Source organism: Hydra vulgaris, chromosome 10, assembly GCF_038396675.1.
Source record: "Hydra vulgaris chromosome 10, alternate assembly HydraT2T_AEP".
In the NCBI taxonomy this organism is placed as follows: domain Eukaryota; kingdom Metazoa; phylum Cnidaria; class Hydrozoa; order Anthoathecata; family Hydridae; genus Hydra; species Hydra vulgaris.
This window is the reverse complement of record NC_088929.1, coordinates 22,884,939-22,905,000: the sequence shown is the minus strand read 5'-3', so window position 1 is coordinate 22,905,000 and position 20,062 is coordinate 22,884,939. Positions and strand designations below refer to the sequence as shown.

Below are 20,062 nucleotides of genomic sequence, written 5' to 3'. Positions count from 1 at the left end.
GTGTCTTTAATTTTTTTCCAATAAGGCCCGTATAAAATTTTCTTATTTGATAGTTGTTAACTAAGTAACATCTTAATTGTGAGCAAGGTAACAGTTCCCATTACTAAAGAAAGATCCATAAAATCATTGTGATTACAGGGACAACATTTTTAGAAACAAGAAAAATCAATTATGCTAAATAGTATTGTTTTTTTTGAAAGTATTTTTTATAAATATTATATTTTTGTATAAATTTTATAAATGTCATTAAGGAGGTAATTTGAGTTTAAATACTTGAGTAACCAAATCTGATCAATCATTTGCAATCTGACCCGGATATAAATTTCCAAGATCTGTTTTTATTTTGTTTTGCAGTGCTTATACAAAGCAAAAGAAACTATCAAAAAATTTTTTTTAAAGAACTTGACTTTGGTAAAATATTCCTTAACTACTCATAAACTTGTTCAACATTTCTAATCGAAATTCTTTCTATGATCAATCTAAAAGAATTATTGATAATAGAAAAACTTCGAAAAAGCAACTTTGACATGAAAAAGTCATTTATTTCAAATTTTAAAAGTCTAATGTTGTCCCTCTTCTTAAGGAGAATAGGGGGTTGCTTCCCCTTCTCACACCGTGAATTCGGTCCTAAGTCTTGCCAATCGATGATCAGGCAATACTTAAATCAAAAAAGTACTTATGATTAACTTATATATATTAAGTTAATCAGAAGTACTTTTTTTATGTATTTCTTTAAATTAAATATGACGAAAAGTTTAAACTTGAAACACTTTATGTTCTTGAATTTTTAGTTAAAAAAAAAAATATTAAACAAACTTTTTTTTTTAACTAAAAATTAATTAGTTCACAATTGTGGTTAAATGCTTCTATTTACGATCAAACATCTTCTGAATAAAACGACACAAAAACGACATCAAAAGATATTATAAATATTTCAAAAGATATAAGTTTTCGCGTAATATAAAACTGCTGAACGCAAAGGCAAATCGCCTTTTCGCACATAAAATACGAGCAGCGTAACATTTCTTAACAAGGCCTGATATATATCAGGGGCTATTCTAGGAAAAAAATTTGGGCGGCAGTAACCCCCCTGTCCTGGAGAAACTTAGCAGAAAATCTGCATTTTTTCGCGAAAAAAATAAAATTTGTTGTAAAAAAACTTAAAAAAAAAAAGTCCTCAAATTTTAATTTGGGTAGAACCCAAGTTGGCGTCCAAATATGGTAGACACTGTCGAAAACGGTTTAGAATAGCCCTGTATATATCAGGGCTTGTGATGAAGCGAGTGCGATAGCATTGCGCTCGTAAAACATGCCTGTAAACTGTATTTTTAAACTTTCTAGACGCGATAAACAACGCTTGCTCAGCTTATAACAAGAGTATAAAATCATGCTCGTTCAAAAGTTAAAATATTTGTAATTTAATTTTTTAGGTAATGATAAAACTTGTTGATTTAACAGTAAAACTCCGTCTTCCTTATACTTATATCCTTATACAAACTACTTATATAAAATATAAGCATTATGTCACTCGCTTTCTGCATTTTTCTGTTTTGCACTAACATAATGAATGAACAGTTTGAAGTTGTTACAGCTAATTTCAATAATGGAATGTTAACTATTTTAACCAAGTGTGCGTGGAAACACAATGTGAATATAAAAATGTGCAAATGAAATGGGAATAGAAAATTAGGAAATAACTAAGAAAGTTAAAGCTTCTGAATATTTTTAATTTTGTAAAAACGTCAAGTAAGATTTATTTGATTTATTGTTAATAATGTTTCACATATCGTTTACACATTTGCTTGATGATAAGATTTATGTTAATGTTAAATCATTTCAAAAATGCGCTAAAAAAACTAAACTAAGATAAAGTTTAAAAAAATGTTAACTTGAAAAAAAATGTAAATGAAAGAGAAAAAAATTAAAAACTTAACATAAAAAAACTTAAGTAAAATAATCTTTTTTTGAGCAATGTTACAGCATTCTTTTTTTCTAGAGAACTCTTTTTTAATGACGCAGTTAAAACTTATACAATATATACCGCTGACAACAGTTGAGGGGGAAAATCTATTATTTAACTTACAACTAATAGTTTTGAGGAAGAATTTCAAATTATTCTTGTGTTATAATCTACAAATTTTCGACGACAAAAAGAAGCGTTACTTAAATAAGAAATTATAAAAACATATATTTAATAATTATTAATTAATTTACAAAAGTATTTATTATTTTGTAAATTAATTAATAATTATTAAATATATGTAAACTTATTAAATAACAATTATTAAAAAAATATCAAGAAATATAAAAACCGTTAATCATAAATATTAAGCTAACAGCGCTTTAAATACATATAAAAACAACAAATACAAAAAATTTTAGCCACAAATTTATTCTTCAATACTATTATAAGAACTTATTAAGCACTTGCGCTTTTGTTTGGTTGCATTTTTTTTTTACCATTGAAAGTTTAAAAAAATAGCGATCTGGTGCAAATAAAAAACAAGAAGTTGGGAAGTAAAAAAAATTACATTGTTGAAGTAGTATAAATCTTGTAGATACTACTTCAAACATTGACGAATGAAAGTCGTATAACAAATAGAAAGCTTTTTATAAACACAGTCTTCCGCAATTTTCAAATTTCAAGATCGCTCTCGCACCCCTTTTCAAGCGTGATATAACACGCTTGGCGATTTTTTTCATCACAAGCCCTGATATATGTGCGTGTGTGTGTATATATATATATATATATATATATTAGGGTTGAGCTTTTACCGAAAATTTACCGGTAAATCGGTAAAATTGTTTTACCAATTTACCGGTAAAATGATGTCGGTAAATTTCGGCAAATATTGTTTTTTTAATAATGTTGAAGGATGCTTGAAAATATTTTAGAATGCTTGAAATGGCTCAACCAATAAATCAAAAATTTAATTGAAAATTTAATTTTCATTTTCCTGTCAACAAAGCTGTTGTTTGTTATGCTTGAAAAGTGATTTTGTTGGTTTAGTTTTGTCTAAACACTTTAAGAAAAACGTTTTTACTTTCTTGTGACTTGTTTATCAACCAATGTATTTTGGAAAACGATATTACATCCACGGTCATTTACAAATAGTTATAAAACTAATATTAAGTAAATGCCTATAAGTTGATATAAAAAAATATTTTTTAACACAAATAATAATAATAATAATGATGAACAATGAATAAATAATAATGATAACACTGTAATCATAAAAAATATTATATTGAGTATAATATTTATAAATTTACACTAAATAAAACCAATTAACTAAAATAAACAGAAAGAATTAAATAGTTTTAAATACTTAACATATATAAAAAGTAAAATAAAGAATAAGTACATCCGAGAAGATTTTTTAGATACAAAAAATTATAATAAACAACAACAACAAAAAAAAAAAAAGAAAGAAAATCTAGACTGAATATAAAAAATAAAAAAAATAATAATACTAACAACTATAATCAATACTTCTAGAATACAACCGTTACAATAATAATCCAAAAAACTTAAAATAAACACGCCACACTCTAATATAAAATAATTAAAATCTCCAACAGATAAAAATAGATTAGGTGGGTAAAAATGTATAGGAAAAGTCAACAAACAAGAAAATCAGGAACATTAAAACACAATACAAACACACACACACACACAAAACAAAACATATATCATAATATTAAAAAACATAAAAATAAGGATAAAATCACAGAAAAAATAAAATTACACAACATTTAAACATAGAAATAAATTTTAAAAAGTATATTGTTTTGTTACATCTTCGACTTTTCGAATTTATAAAAACGTTCCATATTTTTCTTAACTTTGTTTAGCGTTTAACTTCTTTTTTTTTTTCATACATTTTAATTTAAAGATATCTTTTTGTTGTATTTGATTGACATTTTTTTTTTCTTTTTTTTTCTTTTGGCTTAATTTTGTTAATGCTTTCATTTATTCTTTAATATATATATTTTTTTCTTTTTTACTTTTAATAGTTTTTGTTTTTTTCAAGATGATTATTTTTTCTTTCTTTTTCACCGTTACAAAAAAGCGACCGCCATTTGCGATGTCATTGCAAAGTCTTCATCATTCATATTTATTGCGTTTTGGCAAAATGTCGGACAATTGGAAACACTACACCTTAAACAAAAAAAAAACAGTTACTTGCAAAATTTGTGGAAATACAAGTCAATACACAAGTTCCACAACTGGAATGTGGTATCACTTAGACAAGAAACATGGAATCAAAAAAGAAACACAGGAAAAAGTGATACCAAAAGCTGCATCACAATCAAAAAGGCCTAAGATTTCAACTTTTTTTCAAAAGCAATCAATTGAAGAAGTGATTTCAAGACTTACAGCACTGGATGGATTTAGTTTCAATGCCATTGTTAACAGCTCTTTCATTCGATCTGCAATGTCTGAAAAAGGTTATGATTTCCCAAAAAATCACAAACAAGCAATCCAGTCAGTTAAAAAGTTTGCAACTGGCATAAGGAATGACCTTAAAAACACTTTCAATTCTTTAGTGACAATGGGAAAACGTTTTTCAATTACACTGGATGAGTACACTTCTTTGAAAAATCGAAGGTACATGAATATTATTATTCATCAAAAAAACAATCACTGGAATCTGGGCTTGACTCGAATTTCCGGATCTCTGCCGGCTGAAAAAGCTGCAGCTGTTGTCACTGAAAAAGTGGCAGAATTTGGGTTGAAACTAGGCGACAGCATTGTCTGCTCAATTACTGACGGAGCTTCCATGATGGTTAAGTTCAGAAAACTGGTTCCAACCGAGCATCAAACTTGTTATACCCACGGAATGCACTTGGCCGTTCAAGAAGTGCTGTACGAGAAGCCTTCTCAACAAATCCAACAAAACTCATTTGAAGAAACAAGCGACGACGACGAAGTCAGCAGTGACGAATCTGAATCTGACACCGAAGTCAGTTTTCTTGGTGCCGCCATGGATGAAAACATTCCCATTTCGAAAGTGAAAGTTCACTTGCAATCTGTCACCACAAATGTCAGAAAAATTGTCAAGTTATTTCGAAAATTGCCCGTCAAAAATGACATCCTTCAAGAAGAAATTAAGAAAGAGCACGGAAAAGAGGTTTCAGTTATCCTTGACTGCAGAACAAGATGGAACAGTCTGCTGTCAATGATTCAACAGTTCCTTAAAGTCAAACATTCAATCAGAAAAGTATTGAAGGACATTTCTCCACATTTAATTTGCAGTGATGATGAAGAAGACATTTTATCCGACATTGTTGCTGCTCTTGAACCAGTCAAATTAGCAGCAGAAGCACTTTGCCGACAAAATGCAACTCTTCTTACGGCTAAAGGAATTTTCAAGTTTCTTGTTAACAGGCTGAAACAACAAGATTCACCTTTTTGCATTGCAATGAAGAGTGCAATTTTGAGACGTTTTGAAGAGAGAAGGCAGAGCAATCTTGTAAGCTTGTACAGACATCTTTCCAATCCAGAATGCTTGTCCGACATTGAAGAGCATAAAGTTTTCAATATGCCTCCGAAGTCTGTACTTCAAAAGACCGCCAAAAACTTGCTGTCTAGGCTTTTTCAAACAAATCCAGATGACCTGGAGTTTATTCAAGAAGTGCATGGCTCAGAAACTCTTGAAGAAAATCCACTTTCTCTTGAAGAGGAACTCGAGGAAGCAATTCAGCATTCGGCCAAAAAACAGCGACACAATTCAAATGACGAAATCAAGGCCATTTCAAAAGAAATATTGGTCTACGAAGCGACCGGAAAGAGAACTGCAAACCTTAAACTTTTGTTCAATGCACTAGAAACCATCCCACCAACAAGTGTCGAATTTGAGCGAGCCTTTTCTGCCGCTGGATTATTTGTGACAAAAATTCGATGCAGAATGAGTGACGACTTACTTGATACACTTTGTTTTCTCAAAGCTCATTTTTTATACAAAAATAAATCTCAAAACTAACATTAATGTGTTTTATTAACTTACTGCATTTTATGGTCTTCTGTTTATGCCTTTTTATTTTTTACAGATTTTACCGGTAAATTTTGATTTTTTTACCGTTTTACCGGTAAATTTAAAAATCGGTAAAAGCTCAACTCTAATATATATGTATATATGTATATATATAGTTCTATAGTTTGTTGCATTTGGGAAGAACGGAAGGAAAAAAGTGATTCTTACGCCAACACATACGTCACTTTTAATTACATTTGACTTTCGTCCAACATTTGCGTGTTGTGAGAAAGTTAAAACCATTAATTTAATTACAAATTAATTGTTTTTTAAAAAACCACAAAAACGCAAATTTAATTGACCAGAATGTTTTTAAAAACATTCTGAATGTTTTTAACAATATAAACAATGTTTTTATTTCTATTTTTTTTAATAAAATGTTTTTATTTTTATTTTTTTTACTGTAAATCATGCGCGGAGTGTTGCTACATCGACTATCTTATAACCTGACTCGCTAGGGAGTGCTGCTACATCGACTGACAAATAGCCTGACTCGCAAGGGAGTGCTGCTATATCGACTGACAAATAGCCTGACTCGCAACGGAATGCTGCTACATCTACTATCTTTTAGCCTGACCCACAAGGGAGTGGTGCTACATCGACTGAGGGTTTGGTTGAGGCAGGCAGTCTATCAATTAATAAAAATAAAAAAATTCCGGTCTTGCATTTTAATTTTTACTTTTTGTCAACAAAATATGGAAAAAACTTTCTGACAACATATAAGAGTTCTAATATATATATATATATATATATATATATATATATATATATATATATATATATATAAATTATGTTAGTGTTTCTACAAATAGAATGCTCATTGTTCTTAAAGAACAGAGCAAATGTTCTTTAAGAACAAATGATAAATCTTTAAGAACATTGTCATGTTCTTAAAGAACAGAGTAATAATAAATTAGTAAAAACACTTTTCTTTTCCTTATCAAATTCCTGATAAACCTACTGATGGTGAAACAAGTTGTCAAAGATAAAATTAGATAAGTGTTTTTACTAATTTATATATATATATATATGTATATATACATATAAATATATATATATAAGTATATATATATAAGTGTATATATATATATATATATATATATATATATATATATATATATATATATATATAAATATATAGTTCTATAGTTTGTTGGCTTTAGGAAGAGCGGAAGGAAAAAAGTGATTCTTACGCCAACACATACGTCACTTTTAATTACTTTTGACTTTCGTCCAACATTTCCGTGTTGGACGAAAGTAAAAACCATTAATTTAATTACAAATTAATCGTTTTTTAAAAAAACCACAAAAACGCAAATTTAATTGACCAGAATGTTTTTAAAAACATTCTGAATGTTTTTATAACATTTTGAATGTTTTTAACAATATAAACAATGTTTTTATTTTTATTTTTTTTAAAAAAAAGGTTTTTATTTTTATTTTTTTTAATAAAATGTTTTTATTTTTATTTTTTTTACTGTAAATCATGCGCGGAGTGTTGCTACATCGACTATCTTATAGCCTGACTCGCAAGGGAGTGCTGCTACATCGACTGACAAATAGCCTGACTCGCAAGGGAGTGCTGCTACATCGACTGACAAATAGCCTGACTCGCAAGGGAGTGCTGCTACATCGACTCACAAATAGCCTGACCCGCAAGGGAGTGCTGCTACATCGACTGAGGGTTTGGTTGGGGCAGGCAGTCTATCATTATTAAAAAAAAAAATTCCGGTCTTGCATTTTAATTTTTACTTTTTGTCAACAAAATATCGAAAAAACTTTCGGACAACATCTAAGGGTTCTGTATATATATATATATATATATATATATATATATATATATATATATATATATATAATATATATATATATATATATATATATATATATATATATATATATATATAAATTGATAGCTGTTTGTTGAATCATATTTTTAAAAAATGTTTAAACTTTTTTTTTTTAAATATTTTAAGTAATGTTTTTATAATCTTTTCTTTCACTTGATATCAATTCTTCCTCAATTTTCTTTGTCTTGGTGAATAAAAAACTTACCTTTATAGAAAACTTTACCTTATATAGAAATTAGCTACTAAATTGCTTGCAGGTTTGTTTTTAAAAGTAATTGTTATTCATTAACAAATCTTTTCATTTTTAAAATCACCTAATATTGCTTGTGGGTTTGTTATTCTTTTTTTTTTTAACATACTTTTTTACTTTTTCAAAATATAGCAAAAACATTTGCTCAAAAATATAATCTTTTTTGCACTAAAAAGTAGAAAATAAAGTTTTTAATTTAAATTTAATAGTTCAATAAGCTAATTATTGACAGGTCTGCAAAGAATAAATATAGAAACAGACCTGTCAATCTTTAGTTTACTGAACTATTAAATTTAAATTAAAAAGTTAATTTTCTACTTTTTAGTACAAAAAAGATTGTATTTTTGAGCAAATGTTTTTGCTATATTTTATTTTTCATACTAACAATTGTATTGATACAATAAGCTAGGATCTCCATTTTATTTATTTCTGTTTTTGCTTTAACATACCTAGCTTTTGCACATAAGGTTCTAACTTCAGATTCTTTAATAATTTCACATCTTCGCAGTTGCTCTATTTGCCTAATAATAAAAAGAAATAAAATTGTTTACTTGTCTAGAAACTAAACATACAACGTCCAAATTTTAAAATTTAATTTTATTTGCTATATCAAATAAAAAATGGCAAAACAAACTCTATTTTTTGTTTTTTTTTAATTTATTTGAATTCTAAATAAAATAACTAAAATGAAATCGGTAAAACTTTCATTCATTTTTAAAAATTTTGAAAAAAGTTAAAAAACTCTGTGTTATTTATTCTGTTAATTTGATGCTAAATATTAGCACATTTGTCAAATACTAAACTAAACAGTTTTATCGTTTAAACAAAAATAATATTTATTTTTTTTTACAAGTTTTGTTAAAGGATTTAGAGATAAATTAATAGAACGACGTCATTTATTACAAAAGCAGACTCAAAAATCAAAGAGCTGGAACTTACTGAAAAAAATTATAAAAATAATAAAAAGCATTAAAAATTAAAAAGCTTGATATCTTGATAAATAATTTGTTCTGAAAAGTTTGATTAAAGTGAAACTTATTTTGCAAGGATTTTTTATGATACAAACGCAACTTGTTTCCTAGTTTCTGTTATATGTGTGTTAAAAAACTGAAAGTTTGTACCTTTACATATTTTGGGCCAATAAATCCAATGAAACAACTTAAAATATTTATAAACGAACATAATACTCAAAATTTAAATGTTTACCACAATTTTACTAGGGCGAATCTAATCATAAAAATGCTAATGTAGCTTGATTTTTTTTTAATTTTTTTTTTTTAGAATTTGTCCTGAATAGTTAAGTTATAGTTATTACAAAGAATTGGAGAGTGGTCTTTGCTAAAACAGAAATAAAAACATGGTCAAATCAACTTAAATTTAATGCTTAAAAACAGGTATTTTGATAAATTAAACGAGAAAAAAAAAGTGTAATTTGACAGTTTTTTAACTGAAACAGTTTCGGCTATATTAAAATGTTCTTTTAGATGTTGTTTAGACTTGCTGTTTCTGCTTTTTAGTAGTTTTATTATTTAGAAATGTTTATAATGTTGTAAAATTAAAGTTAGAATGCTCATTAATGATGTAAAATTTTCTAATCCTGAACAACCATGACCCCATGAACACATTGAATGAATTATACATTTTTTATACATCTTTTTTAGGAATAATAAATAATAGTATATTGATAAAATGGAATCTTGTGAATTTGGAAACATTTAAAATGATGAATGTCGCAAAATATGTTTCGTTCGAAAACAAGGATTAAAATATTTTTGTAATCTAGAAAAAGATTAGAGGTCTGACTTGCTTGAGACTACATCATACAAAGAGATAAAAACTATTTGTTATCATAATGAGCAGGTTTTAGGACCAATATTTCTACTAAAGAATGATAATGGTTGTGATGTTTTAAAAAGACACAAAAAGAAGGTTAAAGGTAATATATATATATATATATATATATATATATATATATATATATATATATATATATATATATATATATATATATATATATATAAACAATTTTAAAATGTATTCTACAAAATAGAGTGCTCAATGTTCTTAAAAGAACAGAGCAATTATAAATTAGTAGAAAATCATTATACAAAAATTTTTTCTCATTTTACATATACAATTCTCATTTTACATTTACAATTTCATTATATATATATATATATATATATATATATATATATATATATATATATATATATATATATATATATATATATATAATGATATATTTAATTGTAAATGTAAATAACGAGTTGTAACAGCAAAAAGAAAATTAGTTAAAGCTTACTTAAAAATGGATTAAAGGAGTAGCAAGTGCTTATGGAGTAAATATAGATAACTTAAGTGTAGCCTCAACTTTTCCCAGTCATCCTACAGATAAAAAAAAAGCAAATGATTTTGATCATTTGACAATTTTAATGAAAGAAAAACTTAAAGTTGAACCATTAAAAAAAAAAAATTCAAATATTAACACTTACACCTGAATCTTGGTCTAGAAAATACGCTTTAGAATATTTTAAAGTTTCTGAACATCTTATACGACGTGCTAGGAAACTTAAAAGTGAAAACGGAATTCTTGCTATACCTGATAAGAAAATAGGCAAAAAAATACCTGACTTTCTTACAGCTTTGGTTCAAAATTTTTTTCAACAAGATGAACATTCTAGAATTATGCCTGGTAAAAAAGATTGTGTTAAAAGTGGTTCTCCACAACAAAAAAGATTATTGTTGAGCAACCTTCATGAGCTTAATATTGATTTTAAAAGTGAAAATCCTAATTTTAAAATAGGATTTCAAAGTGTTGTAGTTTGCGTCCAAAATGGTGTATTAGTGTGGGACCAAACGGTACACATTGTGTATATGTTTGTATTTTCCATCAAAACTTAATATTGCTTGTAAACGCTATCCAATGGAATGTTACATACAAACTTGTATCACAAACTAATTTTGACATTTAATGTCAAAATTAGTTTGTGATACAAGCAATAATGAATGCATGGTTCATAGATGTGCCAAATGTCCAGGATACAATAACTTTAAGGCACTTTTAGATAAGGAGTTAATTAAGATTGACGAAGAAGAAATTCAATTTAATCAATGGCAAAGTACTGATAGATCACAACTAATTACAAAGTTATCATTGGAATAAACAACAATGTACACTAGATTCTGTTGTTATATATTTTAAGGAAATTTTTAAAACAAATATTCAGCATAAGTCATTCTGTTTTTTATGTGATGACAATGACCATGATACATGCTTTGTGTATGAATTTCAAAAGAAAATTGTAGAGTACTTTAAAGAATATTTAGTTGGTATAAATAAAATTTATTATTTTTCTGATGGATGTTCTGCTCATTATAAAAACTATAAAAACTTTATAAATCTATGCCACCATAGGGAAGTTTTTGAGATTACAGCTGAATGGGTATTTTTTGCAACCAGCCATGGAAAATCCACTTGTGATGACATAGGTGGTACGGTTAAAAGAATAACAGCAAGAGCAAGTTTGCAAAGATCATTAGAAAACCAAATATTGATAGTTGATGATATGCTTGAGTTTTGCATCACCAATATAAACACAATAATATTTTATAAAATTACCAAAGAAAGAGTTAAATCAAGGTCATAGCAACTATAGGAGCAATTTAAAACAGGAAAAACTGTTCCAGGTACCAGAAGTTATCATAATTATATACCCATTTCAAAATTTGAAATTAGTTTTAAAAGAACAAGCGAATATCAATGTGTTGACAGATTTATACTGTCAAAAGCAGTAACGTCTGATGTTTTAATTGTACCAAACCCAAATGATTTTGTTGCATGCAAGTATGATTCCTTTTGGTGGTTACAAAGATAGATATTACAACAAATGATATTCAAATTAAGTTTATGCACCCTCACGATCCTTTTCAAAACTTCATTTGGCCACAGAGAGATGATATCTGTTGGGTACAACATGGGGTACAACATGGGGTACAACATTGGTACAACATGAGAGATGATATCTGTTGGGTACAACATGGGGTACAACATGGGTACAACATTGGGTACAATGTTTAATTGCAGTAATTAAAGTCCCAACAACAAAATCAGGGCGAACATATAACATTGATGTAAAAGATTATTTAGAGTTTTTAATTTTTAAATTTTGTATATTACTTTTGTTTCTTGAACTTCTTTCCAAGTGCTCTATTTGTTTTGGAGCCTTTTTTTTTAAGTTTATTTGTCTTGTTTGTTTGATAAATATGAAACTAATGTTTTACATGTTTTTATTTTTTCTATTACCTTTGAAACTATAATTTTTTAGGATCGGATTCTTTAAAATTATAAAGAAAACAGAAACAGCTAGTTAACAACAACTAAGAGAACAGTTTGATGTTGCCAAATCAGTTTCAGTTACAAAACTGTCAAATTACACCTTTTATTTTCTCGTTTAATTTATCAAAATAGCTGTTTTTAAGCATTAAATTTAAGTAGATTTGACCATGTTTTTATTTCTGTTTTAGAAAAAACTACTCTCAAATTCTTTGTAATAACTATAACTTAACTATTCAGGACAAATTCTAAAAAAAAAAATCGAGCTACATCGGCATTTTTGTGATTGGACTTGCCCCAGTAAAATTGTGGTAAACATTTAAATTTTGAGTATTATGTTTATAAATATATTAAGTTGTTTCATTGGATTCATTGGCCCAAAATATGTAAAGACAGGGCTTGTGATGAAGAAAATCGTCAAGTGTGTTATATCACGTTCGTAAAATTAGAATATGTTTTCATCAAGCGTAATTATGCGCGCTCGTGATAAAGTCGGCGAGCGTGATTATGAAAATTGCTAAAGGTGGTGCTCATAAAAAGCTTTTTATTTTTTATATCTTTTTTATTTGTTACATAATTATTTCTTCAAAAAATGCTTGAATTAGTATCACACTCATAAAACTACTACAACGAAGTAGATTTTTATACTTCCACACTTCTTGTATATTGTCAGATTGCGATTTTATTTTTAACTATTTATGTTATAAAAACATAATATCAAACAAAAACGCAACTTCTTATTGATTAAGTATTGAAGTATAATTTAGTGACTTAGTTTTGCTTCGTTGTTTAGATATATGTATTTTAAAATGTTATGCTGTAAACTTAATTAAGGGTTAATGGTTTTTATATTTCTTGATATTTTTTATTCAAATTAATTATTTAATTTTTTTCTAAAATTTCTTTTTTAAATTATGTTTTTTTTATCTTAAAAAAATAACACAAGAATAATTTGAAAATCTTCTTTTTTAAAAACTATGCATTATAAGTTAAATAACAGATTTTCCCATCAACTTTTGTCAACAGTGTTTCCACTTCTACATTGGCGAAACTGAATGCAGTTAATTCATCAGTCATGTCTTTATCAGCACTGTCTATTTCATCATCGTCATCAAAAAAGTGATTTGAAATCAATGTTGTTACTGTTGTCATATAGTCAACTGGATCATCATCAACTTGAACCATTCATTTCTTATTCAAATAAATTTCTTTTGCTCGTTTTTAAATCAGGAATATTTCTTCTTTTGACCAGCTTCCATGGTTTCCTAATATCATAATGCTATCATTTAGAGTGTCGTGATTCATAGATAAACGTTGATCTGATAATATGCTAGTTACTGTGCTAAACATTCACTCCACGCTTGAGTTTGATCCGGAAATTGCGAAGATATTCGATATAACTTTTAATAAATTAGGAAACTTTGACTTTTTGTACAAGAACGTCGATCTCCAAATTTCTCCTGTCTGGCGATTGCGTACCATTGCTTCAAAATTGGTTCTTGAATGAATCAAAAAAAGTTTCCTTTCTTGGAAAACTAACTTTTCATTAAAATTGGAATGTTCCAATGGTGTTTTAAAATGCGTGGATAAAAACTTTATTTCTTCCAAGACAAACTATTTAATAAATGTTGACATCGTTATTTTGTTTCTTTTTCGAATGCCCTTGATTGCGAACATTCTAAACAACAGAATCATTTTAAATTTGAGTTAAAATAAATAATAGTTAATAAAAAACCTATACTATGAACAAAAACTAATTTTAAAAATTACTCTAATATTAATATTTATTTTTATTATTAACGATGTGTGGAATATTACAAACAATAAATCAAATAAATCTTACTTGATATTTTCACAAGATTAAAAATACTCTGCAGTTTCAATTTTCTTATAATGGTTTTCTAATTTTTTATTCTTATTTTATTTGCGCATTTTTGTATTCACATTGTGTTTCCACGTGCACATTCCATTATTGAAATTAGTGACAATTAACGACTTCAGACAGCTCATTCATTACGTTAGTGCAAAAGAGAACGACTTAGTGCTTTTTATATTTTATATCTGTATTATTTTATATATTTTATATAGTGCTTTGATAATAGAATATATTTAATAAAAAATCTTTTTTAAATAATCCTGAACTATTGGACGAGCGTTATTTTATACTCTCGTTATAAGCTGAATGAGCGTTGTTTATCGCGCCTAGAGCGTTTGAAAATACCGTTTACGGGCGCGTTTTACGAGCAGAGCGTGATCGCGCTCGCTTCATCACAAGCCCTGAAAGGTACAAACTTTCAGTTTTTTAACACACATATAACAGAAACTAGGACCGAAACCATTTTTAAAAATGGCGGATTTTTGTTGGTTGAAGGCAAACTTAAAATAGCTATATCTTTGAAACCGATTGAAATTAGATGATAAAATTTTCAGGACCTTCATAATTTACTAAAATCTTTAAGTGGTTTAAAAATCAGCAAAATCAGAGACTTAGGGTTGCATGCCCTGGATGTTTTCACATGGAATCGCCCATTTATTAATATTTAATAATAAATTTAATTTAAATTTAATAAAATAAATTAAAATTAAAATTAAAAAAATAAATTAAAAAAAAAAAAACGAAAATAGAAAAAAAGTTAATCTATCTGTTTTTATAAAAAAAAATTGTTTAAATGTTTTTTACAACAATTAATTGCAGCTTAATATTTTCAGCATAAACTGTTCTAAAAGCCTGTTTAAATGAACTAATTGAAAACGTGAAATTCAATTAGCGTATGTAAAATTCAATTAGTGCAAAAATTCAATTAGTGCAAAATTATATATAATAAACTTTACAAACTTTATTAATTTGAAAAATGATTAAAAAATTTTTTTTCAGTAAACAATTAATAAAAGTAAATCTTTGCTTTGTTTCTATGTGTTTCAATGATATAAAAATGTTATAAAAGAATAAAACTAATTATTTAAGAGCGCATTTGAAATATGTGTAAAACCATGGGCAAGTTGTTGCAACAAGGTATTATAAGCGTGGTCAGACATAGCAGTCTACTACATATTAATGTAACTAAATACATAATTATTGCAATCAAATGCAACTAAATACATAACTATTGCAATCAAATTATTGTAACAATCAATTTTATAAGATTTGCAATCAATTGCGTATAAAATTATATATATGTAAGCAGAAACCAGTCCATACAACAAGAATCAGAAAAAAATGAGTTGACTAGCCACAACACAAATAATTTGCATGAGGAACATCTCATAGCCATTTTTATCATTACTCACCAAATTGACACAGGCGAACCTATTGAAATATTGTCACAACCAAACATCACACATAAACAGAAGAGGCTTCCATGTCAGTTGCAGAAGGTTAAAGATTTAAAGCAAAAGCCTTAGAAGGACACTTTGTATAAGTTATTATTACTATGTATGAGAAACCATACCAAACTGTAAATTCAATTGTTAAAATATATAAATAACAGGTCTGATTTTACCAAACCGAAAAAAAAAAATAGGCATTCCGAATTGACACTTTAACTTTGAAAATAACTTTTTAAATAGGTTACATTAACCAACCAACTTGAAATAAAATTTTAACTATTATTTTATGGTATAAAATATATCAAAAAAGTAAAGTTAAAGTAAAGTTAAAGTAGATTTCTGCTTAGTATGCCTGTATACTCAAGTAAAATAAACTAAAAAATTTTAGTCAGATTTATTAATTTTCTATTAACTCTTTCTATTATTCAATAAAAATTGATTTATAAATTACTACTTAATAATTTGCTCATTTTATTTTATGCCTTCAAAGAGATAATCAAGATAAATATGAAATTGTTAATTCTAGTCAAATCTTTTTGTGAAAATACAAATTAAAAAAAACGATAATCTATGCAACACTATAAATATCTATCGCATAAATAATAACTCTTTATAATTTGAATAATAATAAACATACCTGTCCAAGTCACAAGTTCCCATAGCATAAAAACATAAACTTTATTTGGTTGTGTACTTCTTATAAAATATAGAAGAACAAAAATAATAGTTATCTTAATTAAACATTATAAATATAATTGGATAAATATGTTTATTCATTACAACTAGTCTTGCCATCGAATGTGAAGACAAAAATAACATAAAAAATATCGCAACAAATAACAGGAATAAGTCAAACGCACTGCATAGCTATTGTTATAGAAATATTAGTAAGTAATCGTGTTAATTTTGAGAAAAGAATCAATAAATAAAATTTACACCATTTGACATATGCAAGTTGAGTAACCATGAGCGTTTGCATAAAAATTACAGTTTATGGTAAAAGTTTTGCGTATTTTATATAACCTTAAAATAGCTATAGAGAAGAAATACTTAGAGTTTTCCATTTACTAAATAAAGAACTATAAATAGTTCCATTCTATAGCTTTTTGAAAACATGCAAAACGTTTAACACAAACTGTATTTTTTATAAAAACATTTATGGCTAAATGATTTAGTTGAAAAATTTAATTAAATATCAAATTTATCCATACAAACAAAAAATAGGTAAAAAAAAATAACAGCTCTTTTCCTTATGGCGATTTTTTTGGAGAATCGCGTTTGCTCAGATCAGATCAACTGCAAAAAACGCGGTACTCTGCAACTCAGACTAATACTCCGGCTGCATATCTCGCCTAGGACATTCATATAGATATCGAAGTATTGATTTATTGGAGTGAAATTTAAATATGTTTACATCTATAATGAATTAGATTATTTGAAAAAAAGAATGCAGTAATTGGAGATTATGAACAGAAAAAACCCCAAATTATTACCCCTTTCTACCACAATTATTTGAGTACTGCAAAATTGCTCAAAGGTAGGGGCTTAAATTTTTTAAATAGACACTAATTTGGAGTAAATGAAGAAACATAATTATTAAAATATTTATTTGAAAGGGATCAAAGTTTTTACTATCGAAGTTTTTATTTATTACTTAATTTATTTTCATTTAAAGAAAATTACAAAAAGGTAAAAATGGGGCTAGTTGCAACAAAATTTTAAAAGCTACATTTATCATCTATAACTTTGATTTTTTTTTTCAGGGTTATAAAATAGATCTTAGTGACTTATTAATCCAACATTTATAAATATAACATAAAAATTTGTTATTCCGCAATAGTGAAACAAAAATGGGGAAAAAAATATTGCAACTTACCCCGCACCAGGATAATTTGCAATTTAACGGGTTTAGCTGCAACATAATACTTTGAAAGTATAAACTTTGCAGAGTTCACTGAAAAATTACTAGTTGTAGTTATAAAAAAAACTAATTAAAATGTATTAAATAAAATACAACAAATGTTTAACAAAATTTCATAAAAACAAACAAAAATTAAACTTAGATAATAACAAAAAAAGAATTTAATAGCAATAAACTTTCTTTAAAAAACAAGCAAGTATTTAAAAAACTAACAAATTAATTTCAATTTAACAATTAGATTTTTTAAATGTTTTTTTCGTTTTTTTTTTTCGTTTTCTTGATTTAATTTCGTGAAGAAAACGTCTATTGTTTCAGAAATAACTAAAAAAGTGCGTGAAATCAAAAAAACCCTCAGTTATTTTATGATTCAACTTACCCCAAGCACTTTGTTGCAACTTACTCCGTAGGATCGTGATCACTTTAATCAATGTTTATCAAAAATTTACTTTAATCACTTTAATCAATGTAATATAATTACATTAAATAAATCCACTTTTTTTTGCTTTTAGTGTTTAAAAAAAAAATTTTTTTTTTTAAGGTCAAATACCTCTAAGTTTAAGTTAAACCCAAAAAAAACTTTGAAAACGAAAATTAGATTTTTAAAATCGAAAAAATTTATATCAATAACTTTTGAAATTTTTAATTCATTAATATAAGTTTTATATTGATTTTAACTATTTCTGATAATTTTATACAATTTTTTTCTTGAGTAACATTTTGTTGTAGCTTCTATGGATATAAAAGCTCTCCATTTTTTTGTTCTTGTTGCATAATATAATTTTTGCACTTTTTGCAGTTATTGCAATTCGCATTTTGATAAGCAATAAATATGATCAATATTGTATTACTGGTATCTTTAATTCGCATATTCGTTTAGCTGTTCGCCAATACCTCACTCTCCCCTACTCAGTATTTATGAATATCACACAAATTTAAATTCGAATTAAAAACAGACAATGAAAACGAATAAACTATACGTGCAGAGAATTCCGTATTTTAATTATATTTTTGCAAAAGAAAAATATTCGTTTACAATTGTTGTGTTTGCAACGTTAAATAAATTGATGAGAATGTTATCTTGTCAAATAGTGAGTAGGAGCAAATATAAACAATCTGAAATCATATATTTTTTATTACTCCAAAACACAAACCTTAACAGAGTAATTGCGCCAAGTAGCTAGTTGAGCATGATACTAATAACAACTTGTGAGGATCTAACTATTTATAAATAGCCAAAAATTACTTAATCAACCTAAAAAAACCTTTAATTAATTCAACTATTGTTTATTGATTCAATTAAAGTATTGTAATATAATGAAACTTACCAAAACATTTAACAAAAAAAAAACAGCTTTGTTGAACTTTAATAATGAAATCACCTTCTTGCAACCAAGAGATCAGAAAATAATGTTCTGCACTCAACATATTGAGCATAAGTATTTATGGGGCTAACTGATGTTTAAAATGTTTTTGTGACAACCTTACCAATAATTGAAAAATTATTGAAAACATAAAAACTTAAAGTGGTATTTAACTACCTATTTTACAAATTCGAAAATCTCACCTGTCAGGTAAAAAAACTCATACAACAAGATCATCATTTTTATTGAAAATTTCAAACTTTTTTTTGCCTTTAGTAGTCTAAAAGATAAATTATTTAGTACAATAAGTAAAACTACTTTGAAAAATATGTCTTGCAATCTTTCAAAGATAATCCTAAGATTTCAAATAAGATAATTAGTTTTATAAAATTACCTTATTTCTAAAAAGGAATGTCTGTATATGTTTGCTAGTTGTTTCCCAGCAGAAACATTTTCAAAACATAATTGTTAAATGTTCTTTAATCTATTTTTATATGAGTCAAACTTGCGCTGAAATAAAAAAGTAATATATATATATATATATATATATATATATATATATATATATATATATATATATATATATATATATATATATATATATATATATATATATATATATAAATATATATATATATATATATATATATATATATATATATATATATGAATTAAAATATAGATAGATAAATAAATACAAATATTGTAGACAAACAAACTTATATAATATTTCTGATATATCTGCTTTGTATTGGTTTGAAGCAAGATTGAAAACTTTACAAATTTTAGGATAAGATGAAATGATGTGAAAAAATTAAGAATGGCTTTATAGTTTTAATAATAAACAGTTTACTTTTATTTTATTTATAGTACGTCTTGACTACGTTAACAAAATAGGGGGAGGAAGAGTCTGAAATATTTTTACAATTGTTGGCAAAAGGAAGGGGAGGGAGGTCTAGACAAGGTGACGTCAACAATG

At 26.5% G+C, this 20,062-nt stretch overlaps 1 protein-coding gene across 1 annotated transcript in view; it reads right to left on the bottom strand.

The window, feature by feature from the left end:
- Positions 1-19,595, bottom strand: part of LOC100200590 (serine/threonine-protein phosphatase 4 catalytic subunit) — a 59,391-nt gene extending 39,796 nt beyond the window's left edge. The window contains exons 1-6 of the mRNA XM_065807541.1: positions 19,478-19,595; positions 19,287-19,363; positions 19,048-19,202; positions 18,874-18,974; positions 16,439-17,755; positions 8,588-8,659 (exon numbers count right to left, since the gene is read on the bottom strand). Coding sequence (XP_065663613.1) covers positions 8,588-8,659; positions 16,439-16,461 — 95 coding nt within the window. The 5' untranslated portion in view covers positions 16,462-17,755; positions 18,874-18,974; positions 19,048-19,202; positions 19,287-19,363; positions 19,478-19,595. The remainder of the gene's footprint in view (positions 1-8,587; positions 8,660-16,438; positions 17,756-18,873; positions 18,975-19,047; positions 19,203-19,286; positions 19,364-19,477) is intronic.
- Positions 19,596-20,062: the final 467 nt, after the last annotated feature.